At 45.2% G+C, this 13,016-nt stretch overlaps 1 protein-coding gene across 1 annotated transcript in view; it reads left to right on the top strand.

Annotated features, from left to right (window-relative positions):
* dmc1 (DNA meiotic recombinase 1) overlaps nucleotides 1–13,016 on the top strand; it is an 85,348-nt gene that overhangs the window by 43,732 nt on the left and 28,600 nt on the right. The window contains exons 10-11 of the mRNA XM_067974225.1: nucleotides 4,625–4,739; nucleotides 6,196–6,256. Coding sequence (XP_067830326.1) covers nucleotides 4,625–4,739; nucleotides 6,196–6,256 — 176 coding nt within the window. The remainder of the gene's footprint in view (nucleotides 1–4,624; nucleotides 4,740–6,195; nucleotides 6,257–13,016) is intronic.

Genomic DNA, 13,016 nt, shown 5'->3' with positions numbered 1-13,016 from the left:
ATTGTTCCTTTAGTTTATATTGCCTCTCCTCGTTCCTCCCACCAAAATGTATCACTTCACACTTTTCTGCGTTGAATTTCACCTGCCACATGTCCACCTATTCCACCAGCCTATGTCGTCTTGAAGTCTATCACCATCCTCCTCACTGTTCACTACTCTTCCAAGTTTTGTGTCATCTGAAAATTTTGAAATTATTGTGACGTGCTCATTATCTGGTTGTTTATTGTATTGGGCTCACTATCTGGTTCTTTACTGGGGAGTGGGCCCATTATCTGGTTGCTAAGAATAGCCTGTACATCAGCCTGATCATCACCTGTCTCAAACTGAAGACCAAGTATTCTTAGTGCCTCTCTACCTACAAGTAATTAGTGTAGCAATTCTGACATCTCTTGGCTCCCTAATGAGACATGTTGCAATCTCCCACATTCTTTTAAAGCTTTTCTAATCCTGGCTAATTACCTGTTGTCTCTAGCTTTGCTGGTAATGGTACATTTTGATTAATAGCTTTGCAGAACTGAACAGCATCTGAATTCCTGATGCTTAACATTTTAATTTTCCATTTTAAAATTACTTTTCATCTGATACAATCATACAGAGCAGGACACAGAGAAGCAAAGATAGATCAAGATCTAGATTTTGTAAGTTTAAATTACTTAACTGAAAGATGCATGGAATTAAGGATAGTCAAAGAAAGGGTGGGGCCGATTAGGAACCAAAAAGGAAATCTTCTTGTGGAAACAGAGGGCATGGCTGAGGTACTGAATGAGTACTTCGCATCTTTCTTCACTAAAGAAGAGGATGCTGTTAATGTCACAGTAAAAGAGGAGAGGGTAGGGAAATTGGATAGGATCGAAATAGATAAAGAGGAGGTACTTAAAAGGTTGGCAGTACTCAAAGTAGAAAAGTCACCCGGTCCAGATGGGATGCATCCTAGGTTGTTGAGGGAAGTATGGGTGGAAATAGTGGCAACTCTGGCCACAATCTTTCAAATTTCCTCAGATACAGAAACAAACAAAATTTATGGCACAGAAGGAGGCCATTTGGCTGATCATGTCCGTGCTGGTCGAAAAAGAGCTACTCAGCCTAATCCCACTTTCCAGCACTTGGTCCATAGCCTTGTAGGTTAAGGCACTTCAAGAGCATATCCAAGTACTTTTTAAACGTGGTGAGGGTTTCTGCCTCTACTGTCCTTTTTAGGTAGTGAGTTCCAGACCCCTACCACCATCTGGGTGAAAAAAATTTTCCTCAGCTCCCCTCTAATCCTCCTACCAATTACTGTAAATCTATGCCCCCTGGTTATTCACCTCTCTGCTAAGGGAAATAGGTCCTTCCTGACCACTCTATCAAGGAGACCCCATAATTTTATATACCTCAATTAAATCATCCCTCAGCCTTTTCTATTCCAAAGAAAATAGCCCAGCCTATCTAATCTTTCCTCATAGCTAAAATTCTCCAGTCCTGGCATCATCCTCGTAAATCTGCACTGTACCCTCTCTAGTGCAATCACATCTTTCCTGTAATGTGGTGACCAGAACTGTACGCAATACTCAAACTGTGGCCTAAATAGGGTTTTATACAGTTCTAGCATAACCTTCCTGCTCTTATATTCTGTGCCTCTGCTAATAAAGGAAAGTATCCAGTATGCCTTCTTTACCACCTTATCTACCTGTCCTGCTACCTTTAGGGATCTGTGGACATGCACTCCAAGGTCCCTCTCTTCCTCTACACCTCTCGGTATCCTCCTATTTATTGTGTATTCCCTTGCCTTGTTTGCCCTCCCCAAATGCATTACCTCACACTTCTCCGGATTGAATTCCATTTGCCACTTTTCTGCCCACCTGACCAGTCCATTGATATCTTCCTGCAGTCTACAGCTTTCCTCCTCACTATCAACCACACGGCCAATTTTTGTATCATCTGCAAACTTCTTAATCACGCTCCTACGTTTAAGTCTACATCATTGATATGTACCACAAAAACCAAGGGACCTAGTACTGAGCCCTGCGGAACCCCACTGGAAACAGCTTTCCGGTCACAAAAACACCTGTCGACCATTACCCTTTGCTTCCTGCCACTGAGCTAATTTTGGATCCAATTTGCCACTTTCCCTTGGATCCCCTAGGCTTTTAATTTTTTGACCTGCCTGCCATGTGGGACCTTGTCAAAAGCCTTGCTAAAATCCATGTATGCTACATCAAACACACTACCCTCATCCACCCTCCTTGTTACCTCCTCAAAAAATTCAATCAAGTTAGTCAGACACGACCTTCCCTTAACAAATCCATGTTGACTGTCCTTGATTAATCTGTGCCTTTCTAAATGACGGTTTATACTGTCAGAATTGATTCCAATAATTTGCCCACCACTGAGGTTAGACTGACTGGCCTGTAATTACTAGGTCTATCCATTTCTCCCTTTCTAAACAATGGTACAACATTAGCAGTCGTCCAATCCTCCGGCACCACGCCTGTATCCAGGGAGAATTTGAAAATTCTCCCTTGCTTCTTTTAACAGCCTGGATACATTTCATCCGGGCCTGACGATTTATCTACTTTCAAAGATGCTAAACCCCTTAATAGTTCCTTTCTCACTACGTTTATCCCATCTAATATTTCACACTCCTCCTTAACTACAATCTCTACATCGTCCCCCTCTTTCATGAAGACAGATGCAAAGTATTCATTAAGAACCATGCCCACATCTTCCGCCTCCACACCTTTTTGGTCTCTAATAGGCCGTACTCTTTCCTTAGTTATCCTCTTGCTCGTATGTATTTATAAAACATTTTTGGGTTTTCCTTAATTTTACTTGCCAGTATTTTTTCATGCCCTCTTTTTGCTTTCCTAATTTCCTTTTTAATTTCACCCCTGCAATTTCTATACTCCTCTAGGCTTTCTGCAGTATTGAGCTCTCGGTATCTGACATAAGCTTCTCTTTTCTGCCTTATTGTACCCAGTATGCTCCTTGTCATCCAGGGGGCTCTAGATTTAGCAGTGCCATCCTTTTTCTTTGTGGGAACATGTTTACTCTGAACCCCATGAATCTCACCCTTGAATGCCTCCCACTGCTCTGACATATATGGGAGTTGTGCCAGAGGACTGGAGGATTGCAAATGTTACACCTCTGTTCAAAAAAGGGGAGAGAGATGAACCAGGTAGCTACAGGCCAGTCAGTCTAATGTCGGTGGAGGGAAAACTCCTCGAGTCCAGAATCCAGGACAAAATTTTGTCACTTGGAAGAACAATGGTTAATAAATGACAGCCAACATGGATTTGTTAAACACAAGTTGTGTCTGACAAACTTGATTGAGTTCTTCAATGAAATAACGGAGAGGGTTGGTGAAGACTAGACAAGTTAGTACGGTTGTTAAAAAAGCATACGATGGGCCGAATTGCCTCCTGTGCTCTGATTCTACGAAATGTAGGAAGGTTAGTTTTCTGGCATCTCACATTCTCTGGTAGATTCAGAGTGAGTTATTTTCATTTCTGACATATTAGCCTCCATGTTAACCCCCCCCCAACAACGGGCGGGAGTGGGTCGAGGGAGGTTTAAAGGTTAAATAGAGGGAGTGCGACTCCAACACGTTGCGCACGCAACCACCGCCTTTATTATGGCAGTTGTCGTGGCGTCCAAGTGTCCCGCCGTGGAGTGCCGGGACACTTATTTAGTATATTTAATTCAGGCTCCCACAATGCAGTTGGAAGCCCAATTTAAAATTCACTGCTGCTGCACGGGTTTCCCAGCTGTCGGGAAGCCCGGCAGTGAAAGGGAGACGGGAGCTGCCGGCTCTACAAGTGCCTGTTTAAGCACTCTTTATGGGCTAGGAGGAGCAGGAGTGCTCCCTCCAAGCCCCTCAAGGAAGCCTTTGGCCTCCTGATTGCAACCTATCCCAACCAGCCCTGATCTCGGGTCTCTTTCCCACCCCGCCCCACCCAACCTCGATCGCGGGCCTCTTTTCCTCCCCAACCCCTCGATCGCGGGCCTCTTTTTCCCCCCCCAACCCCTCGATCGCGGACCTCTTTTCCCCCCGCCCCACCCAACCTCGATCGCGGGCCTCTTTTCCCCCCCCCCCCCCACCACCCCTCGATCGCGAGCCTCTTTCCCCCCCCCCCCCCCCCAAACCTCGATCGCGGGCCTCTTCCCCCCCCCACCCAACCTCGATCGCGGGCCTCTTTCCCCCCCCCCTCCCCAAACCTCGATCGCGGGCCTCTTTCCCCCCCCCCCCCCCCGCAAACCTCGATCGCGGGCCTCTTTTCCCCCCCCCCCACCAAACCTCGACCGCGGGCCTCTTTTCTCCCCCCCCCAAACCTCGATCGCGGGCCTCTTTTCCCCCCCTCCCGATTTCCGGGGACCGTCCCCATGAGTACCCGGCTACAGCCTCCTGCCGCTGAACTTTCCTCTTGCCCACTGGCCAGGCTGTTCATTTGGCCTGCTGCCGTTTTGTGCGTTCCAGCCATTTCAGTAGCTGTCAATTGTACAAACATTTCCAGGTTAGAAGGAGCATATCCAAGTTCTTTTTCTACTTAACTATACACAAAATGCACTAATATTGATACAGTTCGGATTCATTCTTTTTTGTTTTGCCTTTTAAATGAGTTTTTGTGATTGTACATTTGCTCTTTAGATCATAGATTCAATCATGGCACTTTTCCGAGTGGATTTCAGTGGCCGTGGTGAGCTTGCAGAACGTCAGCAAAAACTGGCTCAGATGCTCTCTCGCCTGCAGAAAATCTCCGAAGGTAATTACTGAGCATTAACTTGGATTTGAGAGTGCGTTGTTTGTTGTACTGTTCTGAATAGTGAGAGATCATCATGAGCAGTGTATGTTATCTAGAGGATATTACATCATTTTGAAGGATAAGCATGGAGAATAGAGTGTACTGTGCCATGGCATAGCTGAGAGAGTGTTGTCAAAGGTAGTGTACCTGGTCAGAAGATGTCCTGGTGACGAGTTTCTTTTGTCACAAGGAATGTATATAACTAGAAAGTCGTGGGAAGGTATCATCATGAGCGAAGTGCCTTGAACGGGTTTGGATGATCAGGAGATGGTATAGTTGTGAATAGAAGGTGTCACCATCATGATGGTGGTGTTATGATGAGGAAGGGCATGGCAGCATTGCCGGAGTAACTCATCTTAGTGAAAATCATATGAATTTGATGTGATTTTATTTTGAAATTCCTTTTGACCTACATTTTAATTATTTTTTACCCTATATGTCCAGCCGAGCAGCGTGGGAAGTCACAGATGATCTAGTCCTAGATACTTAATCAATGTCACTTTATAAACAGCCATTGTAAAGTGTGTAAGAGAGCACTGGCTCCAGCAGGAGACTGTCTTTCCTCACTTTGTGCATTCCTGTGATTTATGAAATTGTACTTCCACCCCACACATTTCATTGTCAGAGTAAGCTGTATTGTGCTATGAAGCTTACAACAATGTTTGATATCTTGATAGCTAGGAGCATGCTCGCCCCAGGAGGATCATGTATTGATGATGAATATTCCTTACTCTGCACACACTTTCCATGGGTTGAAGAGCTCTTGATTGCTCAGTTGGTAAAGGTGATATATAGACATGAGCCATACAGACCAGAAAGCCCTACATTTAGTTCTTGGTCTGTGCTGTTCACTGATCTCTGCTATGATAGCTGTTGGGGTGTATAAATGTGCTGCAACAACCCGGCTAGGGAGGGGAAAATCGGCAGTGATTCTTGATCCTGATCACAAACCAGCGATTCCTGCTGGAAAGTGTAAGTTTGAACGTCATCTGTGCAAAGGAGCAGTCTCGAAGAGCCTGCCAGCACTCACTGTCAAGGCTGCCATGTGAAGGATGGCCACTTGGCAAGTCATTGGAGGGTGCACAGGGTGCACAGGGCTCACGGAACTGTACCACCTCATGAATTGGCACCTTCAAGGAGAGCAGTGGAGTAACTGAAGGGAATGTGTCAATTGGAAATGATCATACCTGAATATATATAGTTCCAAATAGTTAACTAGCTCTTCAATGCAGAGTATTTCTGGATAGGATTCCATGTGCTCAAAGAAGAGGTTGATCTTCACTGCAGCCTCACCTTATTACAAGGCTGCCTTAAATTTTGAACATTTATCTGGAGCAGATTTCTTTCCTGAATTGGAGTTTCTCACAACTGGCAGGGCTGAACTAGGGAACCCTTTTTATTAATTCTTTTCCTTTAGAATACAATGTGGCCGTGTTCGTCTCCAATCAGATGACTGCAGATCCAGGAGCTGCCATGAGGTAGGCAATGGTTCATATCAGTTCAGCTTTATACATGATCACCCAAAGATGGGGAAGGAGTCAAACCAGATACAATTATCTTTATGTAGAATCATAGAATGGTTACAGCATGGAAGGAGGCCATTCGGCCCATCGAGTCCACGCCGGGTCTATGCAAGAGCAATCCAGCCAGTCCCACTCCCCCGCCCTTTCCCTGTAGCCCTGCAGATTTTTTCATTTCAAGTATTTATCCAGTTCCCTTTTGAAGGCCATGATTGAATCTACTTCCACCACCCCCTCGGACAGTGCATTCCAGAACCTAACCACTCGCTGTGTAAAAAAGTTTTTCCTCATGTCACCTTTGGTTCTTTTGCCAATCACCTTAGATTTATGTCCTCTAGTTCTTGACCCTTACGCCAATGGGAACTGTTTCTCTCTATCTACTCTGTCTAGACCCTTCATGATTTTGAATACCTCTATCAAATCTCCTCTCAACCGTCTCTGTTCCAAGGAGAACAACCCCAGCTTCTCCAGTCTGTCCACATAACTAAAGTCCCTCATCCCTGGAATCATTCTAGTAAATCTCATCTGCACCCTCTCTAAGGCCTTCACATCTTTCCTAAAGTACGGTGCCCAGAACTGGACACAATACTCCAATTGTGGCCGAACCATTGTTTTATAAAGGTTCATCATGACTTCCATACTTTTGTACTCTACCTCTATTTATAAAGCCCAGGATCCCATATGGTTTTTTAACCACTTTCTCAACCTGCCCTGCCACCTTCAACAATTTGTGCACATATATCCCCAGATAGGAACATAGGAACAGGAGTAGGCCATTCATCCCCTCGTGCCTGCTCTGCCATTTGATAAGATCATGGCTGATCTGTGATCTAACTCTATATACCTGCCTTTGGCCCATATCCCTTAATACCTTTGGTTGCCAAAAAGCTATCTATCTCAGATTTAAATTTAGCAATTGAGCTAATATCAATTGCCGTTTGTGGAAGAGGGTTCCAAACTTCTACCACCCTTTGTGTGTAGAAATGTTTTCTAATCTCGTTCCTGAAAGGTCTGGCTCTAATTTTTAGACTCTGCCCTCTAGTCCTAAAATCCCCAACCAGCGAAAATAGTTTCCCTCTATCCACCCTATCTGTTCCCCTTAATATCTTATAAACTTCGATCAGATCACCCCTTAACCTTCTAAACTCTAGAGAATACATCCCCAATTTGAGTAACCTCTCCTCGTAACTTAACCCTTGAAGTCCGGATATCATTCTAGTAAACCTACGCTGCACTCCCTCCAAGGCCAATATGTCCTTCCGAAGGTGCGTTGCCCAGAACTGCTCACAGTACTCTTGGTGCGGTCTAACCAGGGTTTTGTATAGCTGCAGCATAACTTCTGCCCCCTTGCACTCTAGTCCTATAGATATAAAGGCCAGCATTCCATTAGCCGTATTGATTATTTTCTGCACCTGTTCATGACACTTCAATGATCTATGTACCTGAACCCCTAAGTCCCTTTGGACATCCACTGTTTTTAACTTTTTACCATTTAGAAAGTACCCTGTTCTATTCTTTTTTGATCCAAAGTGGATGACCTCATATTTGCCTACACTGAATTCCATTTGCCACAGTTTTGCCCATTCACCTAATCTATCAATATCCCTTTGTAATTTTATGTTTTCATCTACACTGCTTACAATGCCACCAATCTTTGTGTCATCGGCAAACTTAGATATGAGACTTTCCATGCCTTCATCTAAGTCGTTAATAAATATTGTGAATAATTGAGGCCCCAAGACTGATCCCTGCGGGACTCCACTGGTCACATCTCTATGTTCCTGTACTTTGAGTTGTGCCCTCTAGTTTATATTGCCTCTCCTCGTTCTTCCTACCGAAATGCACTTCGCATTTTTCTGCGTTAAATTTCATCTGCCACGTGTCCGCCCATGCCACCAGGCTGTCTATATCCACTTGAAGTCTATCACTATCCTCCCCACTGCTTACTACCCTTCCAAGTTTTGTGTCATCTGCAAATTTTGAAATTGTGCCCTGTACAACCAAGTCCAAGTCATCAATATCTATCAAGAAAAGCAGTGGTCCCAGCATTGACCCCTGGGGAACATCACTGTACACCTCCCTCAGGTCCGAAAAACAACCGTTCACCACTACTCTCTGTTTCCTCTTACTTAGCCAATTCTGTATCCATGTTGCTACTGCCCCCTTTATCCCACGGGCCACAATCTTGATGATAAGCCTACCATGCGGCACTTTATCGAATGCCTTTTGAAAGTCCATATACACCACATCAACTGCATTGCCCTCATCTACCCTCTCTGTTACCTCATCAGAAAACTCTTATCCGGTCAGTTTAACACGATTTGCCTTTAACAAATCCGTGCTGGCTTTCCCTAATCAATCCACACTTATCCAAATGACTGTTAATTCTGTCCCGGATTATCGTTTCTAAAAGTTTTCCCACCACTGAGGTTAAACTGACTGGCCTATAATTGCTGGGTTTAATCCTTACACCCTTTTTTGAATAAGGGTGTAAGATTTGCAATTCTCCAATTCTCTGACACCACCTCCATATTTGCGGCTGTTTGGAAGATGATGGCCAGTACCTCCGCAATTTCCACCCTTACTACCTAGGAAGCATCCCATCCAGACCGAGTGTTTTATCTACTTTAAGTACAGCTAGCCTTTCACGTATATCTTCTTTATCAATTTTAGCCCATCCAGCATCTCAACTATATCTTCCTTTACTGAGACTCTGGCAGCAACTTCTTCCTTGGTAAAGACAGATGCAAAGTACTCATTTAGTATCTCGGCCATCCCCTCTGCCTCCATGAGTGGATCTCCTTTATGGTCCCTAATCGGCCCCACCCCTCCTCTTACTACCCTTTTAGTGTTTACATGCCTGTAGAAGACTTTTGGATTCCCTTTTATGTTGGCCTCCAGTCGATTCTCATACTCTTTGCCCCTCTTATTTCCTTTTTCACTTCCCCTCTGAACTTTCTATATTCTGCCTGGTTCTCTCTTGTGTTATCAACCTGACATCTGTCATACACCCCTTTTTTCCATTTGATCTTACTCGGGTCAAAATCCTGGAACTCCCTTCCTAACAGCACTGTGGGAGAACCGTCACCACACGGACTGCAGCGGTTCAAGAAGGCGGCTCACCACCACCTTCTCGAGGGCAATTAGGGATGGGCAATAAATGCCGGCCTTGCCAGCGACGCCCACATCCCGTGAACGAATAAAAAAAAAACTATCTCTTTTGTCATCCAGGGAGCTCCGACTTTAGTTGCTCTACCTTTCTGCCTCGTGGGAATGTGCCTAGACTGTACCCGAACCATCTCCTCCTTAAAGGCCGCCCACTGTTCAATTACAGTTTTGCCTGCCAATCTTTGATGTATATGAATTCACTTAATCTTTCTGCTGCTGAATAAACAGGTGTTCTCTACAGTTACACAACAACAACTTTCATTTAAAAGCATCTTTAATGTAGAAAAACGTCCCAAGGCGCTTCACAGAAGAAATAGATGCCGAGCTAACAAAGACTATTTTAGAAGGGATGACCAAAAGGTTGGTCAAAGAGGTGGGTTTTAAGGAGGGTCTTAAAGGAGGACAGGGAGGTAGAAAGGATTAGGGAGGGAATTCCAGAGTATAGAATTGAGACAGCTGAAGGTACAGGCGCCAGTGGTGGGATGAAGGGAGGGGAAATGCACAAGAGGTGAGGGTCGGACCAGTGGAGAGTTCTGGGGTTTTGTGGGGCTGGAGGAGGTTACAAAGATAGGGAGCGGCATGGCCATGAAGAGATTTAAATGCAAGGATGAGAATTTTAAATTGGAAATATTGGTGCACTGTTGTCCAATACGTTAGCCACTAGCCACATGTGGCTAATTGCATTTGATTACATACAAAATAATAATAGACACCGTCGTTGGACATATGGGCTCAATACTCATCTTCACACTGCGTGTGCATGTGAACTTTAACCTTTGGTGCATTTGTTGTTAAAAGCAAAGTGTGAGAGTTTTTGATTGTTTTGAGTGCTTTCCTTCCTTGGTTACTGAATGGTGGTAAATGTTTGTTTTTAAAAATTTTTTTTTTTTAAATGTATTGTATGAGTGTGTGTGAGGCATTTTCTGTTAAAATTAATACATGTGGCTAAAACAGTCTCACCGTAGCCACACCTATGGCTAGTCAATGATTTCTATTGGACAACACTGCACTGGGGAATTTTGAGCCAATGTGGGTCAGTGAGGACAAGGGTGAATGTGAGCAGGACATGATGCAGGATAGGATAGGAGCAGTAGAGTTTTGGATGAGCTGAATTTTAAGGAGGATGGAGGATGTGATTCCATCCAGGAGAGCTGAGAAGTGGGCGGACTTTGTGATGGAGAGGATATGAGGTCAGAAGCTCAGCTCGGTCAAATAGGACGCTAAGGTTGCAAACAGTCTGTTTCAGCCTGAGACAGTGGCTGCAGAGGGGAATGGAATTGATGGCAAGGGAACGGAGTTTATGGCGGGGGCCAAAGACAATGGGTTCGGTATTCCCAATGTTTAACCATAGGGAATTGTGGCTCATCGGACAAGCAGTCTGACAACACAGAGACAGTGGAGGGGTCAAGAGAGGTGATGGAGAGGTAGAGCTGCGTGTCATCAGCATATATTTGGAAGCTGACTCCATGGGCATGATTTCGACTCCAAGCTGGAAAGGGGGCGAGGGGAGTCAAATTGCAGACGATTTTGATGTAAGGACGTCTTTGTTTTTGTCGGTTTGTCATCTGACTGACCGGCCTGATTGACAGGCTGGTCTCAGTCAGACAGGAGACCAGCCAGGGAGAGGTCGTCTTCAGGTAAGTTTTTGTTTGTATGGTTGGGGGGGAGGCATTAGGGGCGTGGGTTGGCATGGGGGTCGTCAGGCATGGGGGAAGGGATCGGGGGTCAATCACGGGGGAGGTGTCTGGGTCGGGGGTCCGCAATCGTTCGGGGAGTCGGGGGTCCGCGATCGGGGTCAGGGGTCTGCAGTTGTTGGGAGGAGTCGGGTCTGTGATCGGGGTCAGGTGTCCGCGATCATTGTGGGGGGATCAGGGTCCGGGGTCCGCGACTGGGGTCGGAGGTCTGCGGTTGTTGGGGGGTCGGGGTCCGCGATCGGTGGGGGGGGGGGGGGGGGGGGGGATCCGTGATCATTGGGGGGGTCGCTGCAGGTAGGCTTGTTGGAAATCCCGCCCCCCCGGGATTGAAATTGGAAACTGTGGGAAAATGGAGACCTAGAGCCTCCTTGAAAGTTTTTAAGGCCCGACCCGTCTCCTGGGAACGGGTTGGTCACCCGCCCCAGTGAGAGCTGGAAATGGGCGGGTTGGGGACGGGTCTGAAATGGTTTCAACCCACCAGTTTTTCACTGTTAAAATCGTGCCCCATTTCTATGCAAGATGCCGCCAAAGGGCAAAATGCAGATAGGAACATCGGAACAGGAGTAGGCCATTCTGCCCCTCGTGCCTGCTCCGCCATTTGATAAGATCATGGCTGATCTGTGATCTAGCTCCATATGCCTGCCTTTGGCCTATATCCCTTAATACCTTTGGTTGCCAAGATGAGAAAGAGGAGGGTAGATAAGCAATGGTGAACATTTAAAGAAATATTTCATAATTCTCAATGAATTTACATTCCATTGAGGAATAAAAACTCCACAGGAAAAGTGGCTAACTAAAGAAGTTAGGATAGTATCAGATTAAAAGAGGTTTATAATATTGCCAAGAAGAGTAGTAAGCCTGAGGATTGGGAGAGTTTTAAAAACCAGCAAAGAATGACCAAAAAATTGATAGAGGGAGAAAATAGAATATGAGAGTAAACTAGCAAGAAATGTAAAAACAGATTGTAAGAGCTTCTACAAGTATGTAAAAAGGAAGAGATTAGCGAAAGTAAAAGTGGGTCCCTTTAGAGGCTGAGACAGGGGAAATTATAATGGGGAATAAGGAAATGGCAGAGACGTTAAACAAATATTTTGTATCTGTCTTCACAGTAGAAGACACAAGCTACATCCCAGAAATAGTGGGCAACCAAGGGTCTAATGAGAGTGAGGAACTCAAAGTAATTAGTATTATTAAAGGAAAAAGTACTGGAGAAATTAATGCGAGTAAAAGCTGCCAAATCCCAGGTGGCTGCAGAGATAGTGGATGCATTGGTTGTGATCTTCCAAAATTCCCTAGATTCTAGAACAGTCCCCGTGGATTGGAAAGTAGCAAATGTAACCCCGCTATTCAACAAAAGAGGGAGAGAGAAAACAGGGAACTATAGGCGATTTGGCCTGACATAAGTCATTGGGAAAATGCTGGAATCTTTATTAAGGATGTGGTAACGGGGCATTTAGAAAATCATAATATAAGTAGGCAGAGTCAACATGGTTTTATGAAAGGGAAATTGTATTTGACAAATTTATTTTTTGAGGATGTAGTATATTTGGATTTTCAAAAGGCATTTGATAAGACAGCACCCTAGTTCTCAGATGCCTCCCTGGAGATACTACTGGCTGCTGTGAGAAGCAGGAGGGAGGTGTTACACCCAGGTGACAGGAGGAAGAAACCTGGTTCTGCTACCAAGAAGGCGTGGCTGGAGGTGGCAGAACAGGTCAGCAGCAGGAGCATGATGCCCAGGTCTTGGCTGCAGTACAGGAAGCAATTTAATGACCTAACCAGGTCAGGAAAAGTGAGTACAGTTACTGATTCACCTGCATTCTGTGGTGAACATTACCCCCCTTCACATTCCCTGT

Source organism: Heptranchias perlo, chromosome 40 (genome assembly GCF_035084215.1).
Source record: "Heptranchias perlo isolate sHepPer1 chromosome 40, sHepPer1.hap1, whole genome shotgun sequence".
NCBI lineage: Eukaryota > Metazoa > Chordata > Chondrichthyes > Hexanchiformes > Hexanchidae > Heptranchias > Heptranchias perlo.
This window is presented reverse-complemented; position numbering and strand designations above follow the sequence as displayed.